This window comes from Pristis pectinata, chromosome 21, assembly GCF_009764475.1.
Source record: "Pristis pectinata isolate sPriPec2 chromosome 21, sPriPec2.1.pri, whole genome shotgun sequence".
Classification (NCBI taxonomy): Eukaryota; Metazoa; Chordata; class Chondrichthyes; order Rhinopristiformes; family Pristidae; genus Pristis; species Pristis pectinata.
The window spans coordinates 20,798,995-20,815,466 of record NC_067425.1 but is presented as its reverse complement, the minus strand read 5'-3'; the positions used below and the strand labels follow the sequence as shown (position 1 = coordinate 20,815,466).

Below are 16,472 nucleotides of genomic sequence, written 5' to 3'. Positions count from 1 at the left end.
AACCTGCTGGTTACATCGTCAAAAAAAATTGTTGATAAATTCTGTAGGCTAACTATCCAATCAGATTTTCTAAGTGAAATTTCTTGGCAAGTGATGTTAGACCCATTTTTCCTCTGGCTCCTGTTTTCCCATCTCCTGTTATCCCAATTCTGTTTATATCAATCCATTTTTATCTTTTAAAACAAAATACAGCAATCTTTCTGCACAGGCTAGACTCAGAAGGAAAACATGCATTTATTGTCTGTTGCACAGCTCCAGCTTTAATTTTTTTTTCTTGTTTTTTTCCCTCAGTGTCTTAAGGCAGAGGACTTGGCCAATGCAGTTGTTTACATCTTGAGCACACCATCTCATGTTCAGGCAAGTGGTAATCTGTCATAAAGTAATTAAGAATATTCCATTGCAGAGCATCCATTTCGGTGGTAATTCTTTCAGTGATTTTATTTTGTTTTTTTTCAATAGCAATTGAATTTGTATAGTGTCTTTTTAATGTAGATAATGTTTCAGGATGATTCTCAGAAGAAATTACACTGAACAGTGCAGAAGCTGTGAGATGACTGAAAGCTTGGTTGAAATGAGGTTTACACAAGTTTTTAAAGCAACAAGGCTTTGGATGGGTTGTTTGAAGCACGGGGCTTTCAGTGATTTTTATTTTTATTTTTCTTATATAGCAATTGAGAACTGAGTGTCATTGGCATACATCTTAGAATATCATCATTAAGGGGCAACATGTAAAAGAAGAAAAAGCAGAATCCAGTTGCAACCATGGAGTAATCTGTTGAAGACTAGGGGAATAATGGGAAGCTTTGTTTGACATATGCCGGCTACAAAGAAACACAAGATTCTGTGGTGGTAATTCACAAAGAAAAGGCTATATCTGAGGATGGGCTAGTCAGCTACATGGTGAAGAGGCTTCTGCTACCAATGGAATAACAGTTGCTGCTAGTGATTTTGAATGTGGTGCTTTGAGGTCAAAGCTAAGAGGTGATATTACATTCAAGCATTCAAACAATTGAAAACAAGAAGCCATAATTGAGGAATGCAGGATTAAAGATGGGCGTATAGAGGAAGTAGTTGATCATAATGGTTTTGTAATCAAATAATCTCTGGACAAGAGAGTCATGGTGTTCCCATGGTGGCTCCTGATATACATTGCAGTTTTCATGCCTCTGACTGATTGCTCTTCTGTCCCTTCAGCATGTGACCATAACCGGGCCCATAAAAGCTATTTAATGATCCTTTCCTTCCTCTTCCACTCTATCTGAAGAGTTTAAATTCGATCTTATTCTCTTATTATTTCCTAATGCATGAGCTAATTCTTAAGCAGTACCCATGTAAGCACCTTGCCACTCGATAGCTGGTCTACACTTCAAAGGAATAAAAAAAAACCTAGGGCACTATAATATTTATGCAGCAATATAATATTTATGCAGCTATAGTTAAGCATCAAAGTTGATGGGAGTGGTGTCATTTAAGACGAGCTCAAAACACTTTGACCTTGATCTATGGATCTCGATTATCAGTGCTAAGATCACTGTAGTCCATAAATGATACTAACAAAATTTAAACTGAGAAAAATCTGAATTTTGCAGACAAATTGGAAAGAACAGTCATGCTAACAGCAATGAATTTTAAATGGATATTAATGAAATTTCAATGTGGCACATGACAAACTTATTGCATCATAGGTAAGGGTGTACTATACTTCATGAAAATCAAGGATTATTTGAAAACCAAATCTAACTAGAAGATCTTGAAAGGAATTTGAATATATGAATCCACACTTCACTGAGTCACACATACAATGAAGCCACAACAAGAGCATGCGAAGCACTGAAGTTGGAGCCGTAATTGTACAACATAGAAACAGGCCTTTGGCCCACCATATTTGTGCCGACCATCATGCCCATCTACATTAATCCCATTTTCCTGCATTAATTCCACACTTTTCAATGCCTTGCTCATTCAGGTACCTGTCCACATGCCTCTTAAATGTTATTACTGTTCCTGCCTCCCAACACCACCTCTGACAGCTCATTCTGGATACCAACTACTCTTTGTGTGAAAAGTTTACCCCTCAGATCCCCTTTAAACCTACTCCCTCTCACCTTAAACCTATGCCCTCTGGTTTTAGACACTCTGGCACAGTAAACAGACTCTGGCCCTCTACACTGTCTATCCCCCTCAGAATTTTATTTACCTCCATATTATTTTGGCTTCCTTTGCTCCAGAGAAAACAGACTTGGCTTATTCGCTTTTGCCCTATAACGCAAGCCCTCCAATCCAGGAGATATCACTGTGAATCTTTTCTACACCCTTGAGCTTACTAACGTTTTTCCTGTAGTGTAGTGGCCAGAATGCACACAATACTCCAAGTGCAGCCTAACAACACTTTGTACAACCGTAATATATATCCCAACTCTTGTACTCCATGCCTTGGCTGATGAAGGTAAGCATACCATGTGCCTTATTCGCTACCCTGTCCACCTGTGTTGCTGTTTCAGGGAACTATGTACTTGTACCCTAAGGTGTCTCTGTTCAGCAACACTGCCCAGGAACCTGTCATTCACTCAATGTCCAGCCCTCATTTAACTTCCAAAAATACATCACTTTGCACTTGTTTGAGTTAAATTCCTTGCCCACTTTTCTGAATCAGAATCAGATTTATTATCACTGACTGGTATAACATGAAATTTGTTATTTTGCAGTAGCAGAACAGTGCAAAAGCATAAAAATACCATAAATTACAAAAATAAATGGTGCAAAGAAAAGGACTAACAAGGTAATGTTCATGCACTCTTCAGAAATCTGATCGTGGAGAGGAAGAACCTGTTCCTGATTCATTGAGTGTGGTTCTTCAGGTTCCTGTACCACCTCCCTGATGGTAGTGAGGATCCTTGATGATGGATCCTGCCGCCTTGAGGCACCGCCTTGAGGCACCACCTCTTGAAGATGTCTTCAGTGGTGGGGAGGGTTATGCCTGCAATGAAGCTGGCTGAGTCTATAACCTTCTGTAGCCTCTTGCGATTCTACCTATTGACCCGCATCCTGCTGTAACCTTGGACAACCTATTTCACTGTCCACTATACCACCAGTTTTGGTGTCATCTGCAAACTTTCTAAATCAAACCATGTGCATTCTCATTAAATCATTAATTTATGACAGAGCACCCTGTATAGATCCCTGCAGCACACCACTGATTACAAGCCTCCACTTTTGGGGGGTGAGGGGGGGTGGTGGGGAGGAGAGAGAGAGAGAGAAACAACATTTCCTACCACCATACCAATTTTGTATCCCATTGGCCAGCTCACCTTGGATCCTATTGTTCTAACCTTCCAGACCAGTATACCATGCAGATCCTTGTCAAAGGCCTTGCTGAAGTCCATGTAGACAATGTCTACCACCCTGCTTTAATCGCTCCTCTTGGTCACCTCTTTCTGGAGGGATAGAATTCAACAATAGGGAAACTTTATTAAACAAGGCTTTATCTGGAGTACCAAGCAGAATTTTTAAAAGTATATTTTAATAAGCCAGCAAAAATTGTATGCAGTTCTACAGGCACAGTCTCACTAAAGTCCTGCAAAGTTTAAGCAAGATTTCCCTTTGTACTCAGTCTCTATTGCAATAAAGATTAACGTTTCATTTGCCATCTTAATTGCTTGCAGTGGCTGCAAACTGACTGTCTCTTGGTGCAGTGGTGTAGCTAGTAGAGCTGATGTCTCACAGGTCCAGCGATTCGAGTTCCATACTGACAGCAGTATTGTTTGTGTGGAGGTAACATGCTCTACCTGTGACTGCGTGGGTTTCCTTCAGGTACTTGGATTTCCTCCCACATCCCCAAAAGATGTGCGGGTTAACTGTAATTTGCCTCTCTAGGCGAGTGGTAGGATCTGGAGGGGGGTTACGGGTGGTTGTTGATCGAAATATGGAGGAGGAAAAAAAAATGGGATTAGTGAAACTTGGTCAGTACACATTCAGTAGTCCAAATGTTTCCATGACATGACTCTACTCGACTTCCCACTATGCTTACAACCTACCTCCTGTGGCTGAGATTCTGACCATTAAGCCATCTCATCATATGGTATGGCTTCAAATCTCATTTGATGATGTTCTAATGGTGTTTTCAAAAGGGAAGTTATTATAGTGGTAATGGTCTGGCTCTCAGTCCTTGAATTATTGGCAACCTAAATATGTATTTTATTTTTTATTGTTTATAGCACTACATCTACCACATTCAATCATCCTGATTTTTCTCCTAATGCTCTGCATCTGTGGCACTGTGTCTCCCCACTATCCAGCATGTCTGTCTTATACTCTGCTTGTATATGTTATGAAATCTGTGCAGTACTTGCTAGAATTAGAACATTTCCAAAACTGCTAGTTCTGTCTCTCCCAGCAGTCCAACAAATCCAGTAAAAAGCCAGCCCTCAGACATATTATCAATGACTGAAATGAAAGTAGAAAATGATGGAAACATTCATTAGGTCAGGCAGTATCTGTGGAAAGAGTTAATATTTCAGGTTGAAGGCATCAGTTCTCACCTGAAATGTTAACTCTGTTTCCATTTCTCTAGATGCTGCCTTAGTACTGTTTCCAGCATTTGATATTTTTCAGATTTCCAGCATTTGCAGTTTTTTTTGCATTTTCATGTCCATTGAAAAAGTTATAATTCTGTTTATAAAACTTTTGCTTCTATCTAAGAATAAAGTGTTTTGAAATGATAATAATGGTCTTGATCTGCATTTGATCCTATTGCATTTTGTCCTGGAACTCCGTTCTTTAATTCGCATTTAAATGAAATGGAGTTTAATAGTATTCAAGCTTTCAATGGCTGTGGCATCTACCATCTAAAGTATGTACTGGTTTTGTTTAACTACTATTTTTTGTTTTGACTTCAGATTGGAGACCTTCAAATAAGGCCAACAGAGCAACAGTCATAGCAATCAGGAAGGAGTAGTAGCAACCATACTCAACTAGCAACATGGGTTATGGCACGAAAACCTCTGCTGGACAGTTTTTTTTAAACAAAATGTTATGCTAAGGAGTGTTTTTGGGATAGATGTTCTATTTCATTTGGCCATACTTAAATGGTAGAATTTGTCTTCTGTTTGCTCCAGATATTCTTTGCCAGTACTGTGCAAATCTGCAGTAGGAGCAGGACATGTTATTTTAAGGCAAACCATTTAACTTTATTTTATGTCTCTTCGAACTGCTGCAGATCATTTTAGTGCCAACTGTAGCAGTAAAGGTACAAAAATGTATGAAGGGTGATTGCATTTATGTATGTGGAGAAAATGATGCTTGACCACCTAACTTTTCAGCTCATTGGAGATTTTTTTTATTGTTAAACTGTGTGACTATTTGTAGGTGTGCATATCTGCTGATTTCCACACTGGTTTGCACTGAAAATCCATTTAGTAAAGATGAATGAAAATGTAAACTGTTTTCAAAGGAATTATTTTAAAGGGTATAATTGAAAATTGATTGTAATAGATAACTAGTCTCATTGCTATAGAGTGATTACATTAATTACTTAAGTTTTTATTGCTGCTTCGTTATGGATTAGAATAATATTACAGACCAGGAAACAGGTTTATCTAGTTTTTTATATATAATTTTTTTTAAATATGGAGGAACCTAGATTACAGAATAATAATGAAATAATATGATTCCAAAACAAATTAAAAAGTTCTCTTTTAGATTCTCTTGACTATTTAAGTTTTGACTGTCTCTTACTATGTTCTCTTCCTAACTGAACAGATTGAGATCTGTGAATAATAACTGCACACAGAGGATTACCGAATAAAATAGTTCCAGGGCCCTCATTGTTTTTGTCCAAAATCAAAAGAATTTTCTGGGGGTTCAATTTTATTGAAATTAGACCATAGAATTTAAGTACCCATGTCTGTAATCTCTTTGTAATTTTTGAGTCTGCTTCTTGATCTTGGTTTTCATTTCAATCTTGTTAGGAAATGATATGCATGACTAATGCCATAAGACTTATAAATATGCACTGTAATTTAAAGTAACCAAACAACTGAACAATAATTTGCTTCCTAGGTCTATAGTTCATTGGTGACTGAACACGCATTGCCATGTAATGATTTGTTCAGTGTGCACCTGCAATTTTCGTTGTAACCTTGTGTGTGATGCCGTACTTCTAAGGGATGATATCATCTTAAAAGACCATCATACAGCAGTGTAGTAGTTAAACGTGAATAATTGATGCCTTGATAACTCCACGTAATGAGCCAACTTCCAGAAATTGTTTTCCAGAAATATACCCTCTGGTGATTCGGATATTAATTTGGCTTAATGTTGACTTATCCCTACTCAATAAAGTTTAAAAGGGGAAATTTACATTAAAGGGTTTTTAAATCACCTTTAACTGTACATAATTATCACAGTTATAATTTGCAGTTTAAATAAACCTGTGCCAAGTTCCATTAATTCCAGCAGATTAATGACAGACTTGTTTTTTAAGATCGCCATATCATCCTGTTCTGCCACTTTGAATACCAGGATTTCACTGTGTGACACTACCACTTTAACATATGTAGCCCATGTGAACTGTTCAAGGTGAAACCCAATTTATATATTATTAGTGCCAAATTAGCTTCAAAGTTACTAACCAATGACTTATTGGAGCTAGTTCTGAAGCTCTTCTGTGAAGCTTCTGTGCTTTGAGGTGCTTAGCTTCACATATAATTCATATGTAAAATTTTAGACAGTTTTGCCACATACTGCACCATTGACTTTTATAACATTTTAAATAAAATTGAATATATAAAGTAAGGGAATATATGTGGTAAACCTTTAGCCTTCACTAGTTTCAGGTTGTCAGGAATGTATTTGTTTTTCTGCAACGTGCTGAACTTCTAAACCCTTTTTTCCTTCCCTCATCTCTTGATAGTGCAGACGGACAAACAAGATAGGAAAATTCTATCCAGGTTTCTGATACTGATCATTATGTAATTGTCCCAGCTGCAAAGTTTGTGTGTAAGTGGGAATATTTTGTGTGTGTATAGGGTGGGGGATCAAACGGAAATTGACCATTACTTGTGTCTAAAGCTAGAAACTGCCTGCTACTTGTGTAGTGCCTGCTACTTGTGAGTGGGGTCAACCTATACAGTCACCAACCAGTTATATTCTCATTTGGCCTATAGATGTACTTACTTCCCTGCTGAAGTCATTGGATAGTAATTAGTACCAGGAATTTGAGCAGGATTTTCTATTACTTTTTGATGCGCTATATCCTACTAATCCAAAACTCTGAACCAGCGGTATAAGTATCGGCTTACTAATTCTCTGAATAATATTTTATACAAATAATTAAGTGGTCAAATGGAGAATGATTTCTGCCTTGGTGTAACCATCCTAACTGCAATCTTGTTTTTTCACACTGATGCAATAGTTGAGGAAAACTGCAGAACTCCATTGAATTGTTCATAGTCTCTCAATAACATACTTATTCCACATGGTGTTACTGAATTATTTATCCATGTATTGATGTTGAATAAGTGAAAATAGAATAACAATAATAGGAAGATTGCATTGATGTTGCTTTAAGAGCTGATGATCAAGTTGTGCTTGTTATAACAATGTTGTATATCTTTCTCAACCATCTAAGTTCTAGGCATGTTTGTCAAAATTGTCAAAAGCCCCCAAAATTGTGTTTTCCACTTTCTAAGTACTGCCACTACCCCCTTCACCCTGAACAGAAGCATGTGCTCAATTCTATTAGTAACCCTTATGTCATCTAAGTACTTGTAATATTTTTAAAAAAGCATGTTTATTCTCTGAATGATATTTCACATGAATAATTCAGTCAAGTATGAAGAATAGTTCCTACCATGCTATGTCCTTGAAAACTAAGGTTTGTAAAATACAGCGCACAGGCAAAATTTGCTTCAGACTTTTCTGTTTCTGTAGTCTTTATAATCTAACACTAAATCTGCACTTGAAATACAGTTGTATACATATCTGTGAAGCCTTTATATTATCCTTAACTGTGAATGAATGCCACTGTCTTGGCAACAACATTAATATCTCAAATGCTTTGGTAATGCACCTAGATTTTATTTTAATCTGTGTACAGTATTGTAATTGGTTATTTGCATAAAGTGAAAAGCAACATGAAGGACTCTGGGTATGAAGTGTCACTGTCATCCAAAGTTATACTCTGCTTTAGTGCTCTACCATTACTGGTGTAACTGCTGATTTTTGATGCTGAAACAGTTGAGACTTATGTGAACTTTGGGACAATTATCAAATGTTAAAACTGAAAGTTATGGGTATTTAAGCTTTCTCCAGAGTGCGTGATAGTCCACATCAAAAGTGAATTAATTGTATTTATCATGGCTGGTGTACTTTCAAGGCCAGTTGACATTCTCATCACCTGGTTTCCAAATTTTTGCAGATAAAGATTTCAGTAGTTGTTACTTGGATAATCACAAGTAACAAAAATTCATTTGCAAAGTTCGAAGGCTTACATACATTTGGAATGTTCAAAAGAGCAAATATTGATCTTGTGCCATTTAGATATGCACAGCAAGAACACCAGTTTTAATTTTATAAAGATTTTCCAGTGTTCACTGCTACAAATATAGTTTAGTAAATTCCCTGTTAACTGCTGGTTATACATTTTAAATACCACATAGTTGGTTGATCTGTGCTTAAAACTCAAAAGTGACCTCCAGCTAGAGAAGATTATTTTTATTCTGTTGAGCATTCATTTTTTTTTGTAGTTCCAACATTTTGACTTAAATTGTTCAAGCAGCATAGTTTCAATTATCCTCTACCATCATGAAAGATTACCAAGATTTAAAGTCCCATTTTCATTGAGAAATAATATACAAAAAATTGCAATGTTAGAAATTCCCAGCTGGTTTGTCCATGACTTTAAAGGCATTTGTGTTATTTGCACTTTGTACTTTTTTTGAAAAGCCTAATTCTCCACTTTTGTCTGCTGTCCACAAGACTATTAGTGCTCAATCTGGCTAAATCCAACTCGTTTCTGTTTAAATCTTCATGCACTCTGATCTGATCACTTTTTGTCATCAAATACTGGAAAACCTTCATTTATTAATTTAATACTGTGTTGTCCTTCTGTAAAGTTAGGCTTAATGCAAAATCAGTCATTTGTACTTCATCCAAGTAACAACTAACCACCAGCAGAAGACAAGTGTTAGCAAACCTCTATCCAGCTAGAAATATCTTTGTGATGAATGATTGTGAAAAATTGTTCACTAGCAAACAATTTGAACTCTACACATTAACTTGGTTTGTTGACAATTTTTTATTTGACATGTGGAGTTGGTTTCAAGTAAACAGGAGTTTTTCAATTATTTAACCAACACTATTGTACTGTTTCTGTACAAGTTATCAGATGCTGCTAAATTAACAAATGTTAAGTATTACTTGAGTCATTATATAATAAATAACTTTCATTATGAAACTGGATCCTGCTGAATATTGTGAAATCGCATTCTGGTGAAAGCTCTCATCCTTAGCTGAGGACAGTAACAAAGTTGTTGAAAGAATGCTTTGATTGCAAGTATTTGTAAAATTGCAATTTTTCAAGTTTCCTTTGTCTAATGTTCACAAGATGTTACTTTTGCATTGTGCACATTAAAACACCCTACATAAATATTTAAAATATTCTTTTGTACAAGTATTGTTAAGTTGGAACATTTGAAGAAACTTGATGCAACGTAAAAGGCATCACTTCACTTCACTTCACATTTGCATTTTAACAATCACATTTTATTTTATTGCTTTAGTGGGTTATATAGGAGTCACCCTTTTGAGCAGGTCACATTATGAATAACAGCTATGGCACAGTTGTAGCCATAGAATTGTCTTTATTTGTTAGATTTATCCAACTTCATTGCAACACTATTTCCAGTTTCTTTGTTGTGACTTGAGGGGACCTTTTGTAAAATCTAATGATCAATAGATAACATTTTATAGGAGTGGAATTAGCACAAAAATCCACACAAGGTCATGATACTGTTCTCACTTGTGGTGGCCATTACTTTTAAGTGCAACATGGAATAACAGCCTCCTTTTACATTACACCAGTATTGATTTGAAACAAACACTGCAAATGTGCTGAAATCTGGCACTTTCAAATATCTGGAGCAATCCTTACAACAAAATGAATATTGGGCAACTTTGAACATGTGTGGCCCTGACAAGACTCTGAGGCACAGGTATGAAAAATTGGGCTTAAATGTTCAACATTGTGATATTTAAATATTTAATTGTAAGCTGTTCACCCATTACATGAGCAGTAAAGGTACCTTATGAGAATACCAACATTATATATCATGTTCTTAAAGTTGTATTAAGAAATGAAGGACTTGTAGATCACTTGGGAAGAAACCAGATTGAGCATCTCATTCTGTTACCTTTCAAAATCCTAAAATGAAGTGAATGTTGTTATAATGAATGTATCTACTTATTCTACTGATTACTGTCGTATGCTCTAATTGAATGAGCCACCATGATAGGAGGGTACTTGAATCTTAGGCCTATCCTAGTGTCATTTCATAACCAACAACTGAGACCATATGGGGATGTTTGAGGAACTCATTTTCTTTCTCTCAACCACAGGCATGGAATGCCTTTACAAACAGTGCAATTTTAAGAATTTACAATGAAACAATCTGAAGCATAACTCGCTCGACCCTAATCTTTGCTGCTGAAACCTCCCTGCTTGTTTAGACTGATACATAATTTTGTAATCTTTTATCTTCTGCTATATTTTTTTGCTGGTTTCTTAAATTACCAGATGATGGGCTGTTATTCTAATGTTTTGGTTTAGCCAGTTTTTTTTTAATGTAGACCTCTACTGGTGTAGAATAAGAAGGTATTCTTAATCTACAGATCAATTACCTCGCATGCAATTCACACTACAAATTGCTAACACTCCTATTGCAAATGAAGGCAGATTTGAAGTCATCTCTGTTATTTAGCTATTTGAATTAAGGGCAGTAAATGAAAATTTTCAGGGACCGTTGATGGGCAACAGGATAGGAAGCAAATGTTAAAGTTATAAATGACAGTGAAGTGTTACCCCTTAACATTTGAGAGTCTCTTGAACACATGCTTTTAGAAAGCTTACTGAGCTTTTTTTAAACAGAAGGGGAACACGGTTATATTAGGGGTGTGAGAGAATGTACCTCTTCACTGCATTGAGGCAACATTGGGATATTTGAAATATAAGAAAACATTGTCAGTGAAAGTATCTGCCTGTGTTAACAAATGGTTAGGAAACACAAGCTACTATTTAAAAGACAAAAGCATATAACTGATAATTAACTTGGGTTCAGGTTTTGTAATAAAAGTGCACCATTTAATCATTCTGCAGTTGTCTTTGTTGTGGAAAAACAGTAATTGGATGATAAGCTCTTGAAAAAGAAATTTAATGAGCATTTGACTTGCATTGTAAGGGAATATTAACAGCCATGTTGGAGATGTATCTGTATTAAGTACTCACATTGTCTATGCTCCCCAAAGCCAATATTAGCATTCCAATCCAGGAGCATTAGTGGTTGTCTAGCCACAATAAATGGATATTAATTGACATATGTGAACTTACAGTTTACTGTCCTGTAGAAAAAAAGGGAGTGATTTTTAATTGAGGTTTTGCTGTGGCTGCAATTAACATGAATGTAAAATAACTTTGCATCAAAAAGCTTGGAAAACTGAATGAATAACTGCAAATTGAACATTTTGTCTAGTAGACCGGAAAGGTTTAAAAAAAAATTCATACAGTATCTTGTATATAAAATGGGAACAGCAAACTCTGAGCCATAAAGGCAAGGAAGATTCGTTTACATGTATGATTAGATCACTGCTGTATTGAGAATAATGTGCAAATTGGGACTAAAAAAAGAATGGTAATCAGATTTCTGTAGTTGTAAGAATCTTTTTTAATGATTTCCATGATAAATGACAAACTACATGAGCACTGGGCTCCCAATTAACAAAGATTTCTTTCTATTGTTAGCGTCGCCTCTTCCTCACTACATCAATCTTCTTTAATCACTCCATGAAAAACAAGTTTCATCTTCTTGCAAAAAGAAAACTGCTGGAGGAATTCCGCTGATTAGGCAGCATCCATGGAGGCAGAGGGATGATTTGACATTTTGGGTCAAGACCTGAAACATAGACCATCCCTCTGCCTCCACAGATGCTGCCTGATCAACTGACCCAGCAGTTTGTTTATTTTTGCTCCAGATTACAGCATCTGCAGTCTCTTGTATCTTCATTTCATATTCTTGTCACCCTCTACTGTAAAATATTTTAGCTGTTAATCTCTATTTTGTAACTTTTTTGTCATCTTGTTCAAGACTTTTCAAGAGTAACAAGTTGGACACTATCTCCGATTCCTGAATACAAAACTTATGGACTCGGCATTTGGGTTAAGTGTTTTCAGGTCCCATGCATTTTGTGCCTTTTATTTCAGATTTCCAGCATCTGTAATAGTTTCTGGTAATTGCAAATGAAGATTCTGCTTCCATTTACATCTGCTCTACACTAATCTTTTCCCTTTTGTTGGTACCACCTACACTAATTGGGCTAACTGCATTGTCAGACATACTGTATTTAAATTGATGTCCCAACTTGCAACACGAGGATAGAAAAGATCGCCCTTCTTGCAATAGAGTCATACAGCATGGAAACAGGCCCTTTGGCCCAATGGTCCATGCCAACCAAGATTCCCATTAAGCTAGCCCTTTGTGCCCATATTTGGCCAATATCCCTCTAAACCTTTCCTATCCATGTACGTGTTCAAGTACCTCTTAAATGTTGCTAATGTACCTGCCTCAACCACTTCCTCTGACAGCTCATTCCATAAACTGACCACCCTCTGGATGGAAAAAGGTGTCCCTCAGCTTCCTATTAAATCTCTCCCCTCTCACTTTAAACCTATGCCCTCTAGTTCTTGATTCACCAACCCTGGGAGAAAGACTCTGTGTTGACCCTATCTGTGCCCCTCATGATTTTATACACTTCGATATGATCACGCATCATTCTCCTATGCTGTAATGAGTAAAGTCCCGACCTGCTTAGCATCTCTCCATAACTCAGTCCCTCAAGTCCCAATATCATTGTAAATCTCCTCTTTCCAACTTAATGGCATCTTTCCTATAGCAGGGTGACCAAACCTGAACACAATATTCCAAATGCAGTCTCACCAGCATCTTGTCATTGTCGTCGTTATCCCTCAAGGTTGAGGATGATGGTCTTCATTCCGTTGATCTACTTATGGGCTCTCATCTCGATGTTTTTTTGACCGCATGATGGTGATCCCTCTGGATGCGGCTTTCCAGACAGGATGGGGTGAAGCAGACTATTTTTAGGGCATCTTTTCTAGCCCCCTCCCAGTTCAGGGTGAGCAGAGTGGATCCCAAATAGGGCTGCTCAGATGTGAATACTGCTACCGAACAACTTTCCTGCTTATGTCCAAAAGTTAGTGACTGAATCAAGTATTCACCGCTTTTGTGCTGGTTCTTGACTAGGAGTTTCCAACCATCACATTGCCTGCTCCCGTCGCCCTCCCCTGATCGCCGAAAGACTTGAGAAGTAGCCTGCAGAGCGAAGACGCCTGTGCGTGTATTTGCTTAACGTGTACTCGATGTTGCACTACAAAAAGTACACAATACTTCACAAATCAACCAACTGAATCCAATGGCATGGAAACCACGATGATTGGAGCTGATGGATTTGTTGCAGCCTTCATCCACCTTCACAGCTGTTGAGTTCGAAGTAACTTCATCTGCCTGTTCCACCATTGAGGTCTTGGTTGGATTGTTCTTTGTCAGGGACCTCACCATTAACCTTACCACCATGGGTGATCCTACCAGGAGCATAGCTCCAGACGGCATCACTCTCGGGATCTCAGGACCACACAAGCTTCTCCACTGTGACAAGGTGGCAATCCACGGAGAAGCAACGTCTTGTACGACAGTGACATAACACCAGTCTTCCTGCCTTTGACCCTATTACACACATCCACCACCTTATCTCTCTCTCGCGTACTCTCTCTCAGAAAGTTACAGGTCTTGATTTTCTATACGTAGTTGCCACCTGATCTGAGTTTTCCATAACTGTGTGATCTTTATTTCATGATTCTAATTTCCACAGTATTTTACTCTGGGCACGAACTGCAATTTGCAAGAATGCAGAATATAATCCTTGACATAGAAGTAAAAGGTATAATGGGCAGAGGATGGATGGGAAGAGTAGACAGAAGCAAATACCTAATCAGAGATTCTTGAATGAAAGATACTCCATGGATAGATGGAAGGAATTTTGGATGTTTTCCAAGCAAATGCATGCGAGGATCATTATTTTTATGGAGACAAAAGGCTGCAGATGCTGAATCTTTTTTTTAAAAAAACCAACAAAGTGGAGGAACTCATGCAGAGTCTCAACCCAAAATGTCTACCTCCACAAATATTGTTTGACCCACTCAGTTCTTCCAGCAATTTTTTTTCTAATATTACTTTTATACCGTCTTCAGTGGTAGCTGTAGGTTATTGCTGAATGGAGAGTCAGTACCAAAGGACTTCAAAACAGGTAGGCTGCTGTGAAGGATAATAGAATGTTACCTGATGCTTGTGTAATGAACAATTGATCTGTATTTGATGATAGTTAGGATGAATGGTTAGCATCTACAGAACATCTATGTTCATAGAATCATACAGAACAGAGACACTCCCTTCAGCCCACACGGTACCTGCTGACCAACAAGCACTGACTTTGTTTTCTACATATTGCCATCAACTACATCCAGATTCTCACCTATACTCTCTAGAGGCAATTTACAGTGGCTAACCAATCTACCAACCTACATGTCTTTGGGATGTGGGAGGAAACCGGAACACCTGAAAGGGAACTCTCAATCACAGGGAAAACATGCAAACTCCATACAGCACCAGAGATCAGGATGAAACTGGGTAGCTGGAGCTATGAGGCAGCAGCTCTACCATTCCTGAATTATGATATTGGCGCTTTTCCATCCACGTGTAGGGAAATAAAGCATCAATTCTAAGTAGCAACTCAGACAATGTAGTCAGCCTAGGTTGTGCCCAAATTCTCAGATTTGGGTATGTAACACAGAACATCCCAAGGTAAGGGTGAACAGTGAAATTGGTTTCATCCCAATATGTTGGGAGAAATCCAGATAAATTTTTTCCCACTAGAATAACACAATTTTTTTAATGTCTTTTAAGAATGCAAAGATTTCATTGGATTAGCCAGGTGAATGACGAAGTGGCAAATGAATTTAGTTGTGGAAATCCTGATGAGGGCAAAACGCAAGAGAATGCACAATAAATGGTGGATACTGAGAAGTGTGGAGGAACAGGGTGAGATTATGGCCCCACAGATCTCTGGAAGTGTGGACAAGGGATTGGTTAAAGAGCAAAAACCTCCCAGAAATTGGAAATAAAACATTGTTGGAAATACTCAGCCAATTGGGCTGCGTCTCCCAAGAGAATCAGAGGTAACATTTTGAGCAGATCATTCATCAGAAAGGTGGTTAGCAAGGAATATGGGATACTCCTATATTTTATGCCTCAACAAATAAAGCAATGGTCAAACTATATTTAAAAATAAAATATTACTTCGTTTAGCAATGCAGTTCTGCACAAATTTCTAGTCACCACATTACAAATAGGATGTGAAGAGGGTGCAGATGAATGTTAGAGCTGGAAAATTTTAGTGTAGGAAGAGTGACTAGGAAGAGTGGTAGTCTTCAGAGCAGAAGAGGTTGAGAGGAGATTTAATTGAGACACAAAATTAAGAGGCTGAGATAGGTTGAGTGGGGAAATCCTTCTAGCAGTGGGGTCATAACTAGGTTCGAGATAACTTGTAGAATCTCCAGAGTTTTTTTTCCTCAAGTGGGTCTTTGGAACTTGCTGCCTGAGAGAGATGGAGAAATAAACCTTCATTTGATATACTGAGATGATTCAGATGATTTTCTGCAATCTTCTGGCTATGGATCAAGAGATGTAAAATGGGGTTAGTCTGAATGGCTCTTTATCTTATCCAACAGGAATGTGGTGAGCGCAATTACCTCTATCTACTTTCAATAATAGAATTTATCAACTGGTATTTTTTCCCTTCACCCCCCCCCCCCCCAAACAAAACTTGTATGTTTGCAGCTTGCTGTTCTGATTTGATTTTAATGCCAAACATTTTGATGATTTTATCTTTTAAATGGTAACACTGTCGCAGTATTTGCTGATTATCAAACATGTCCTTTATCTCACAGTTATGTTAACTTTGGCAACTAAGTTTATCCAGATCAATTACCCAAACCAGAAAGGAACACCAGTCTTGGGCAAGAAATACACACGTTCCATCAGACAAATCAGTCAATATTTGTTAACTTAACTGAATTTTTCAAAAATAATTTGGGGGAGCAAACTTTCTACTGTGTTTGAGCTTCCAGTACT

General features: G+C 37.5%; 1 protein-coding gene across 3 annotated transcripts in view; it reads left to right on the top strand.

Moving 5' to 3' along the window:
* The window catches only part of dhrs11a (dehydrogenase/reductase 11a), a 58,302-nt gene extending 48,848 nt beyond the window's left edge, over positions 1-9,454 (top strand). For all 3 annotated transcript variants that reach the window (XM_052035580.1, XM_052035578.1, XM_052035579.1), the window contains exons 6-7: positions 292-357; positions 4,896-9,454. In XM_052035580.1, the coding sequence (XP_051891540.1) occupies positions 292-357; positions 4,896-4,937 (108 nt within the window). In that variant the 3' untranslated portion in view covers positions 4,938-9,454. The remainder of the gene's footprint in view (positions 1-291; positions 358-4,895) is intronic.
* Positions 9,455-16,472: the final 7,018 nt, after the last annotated feature.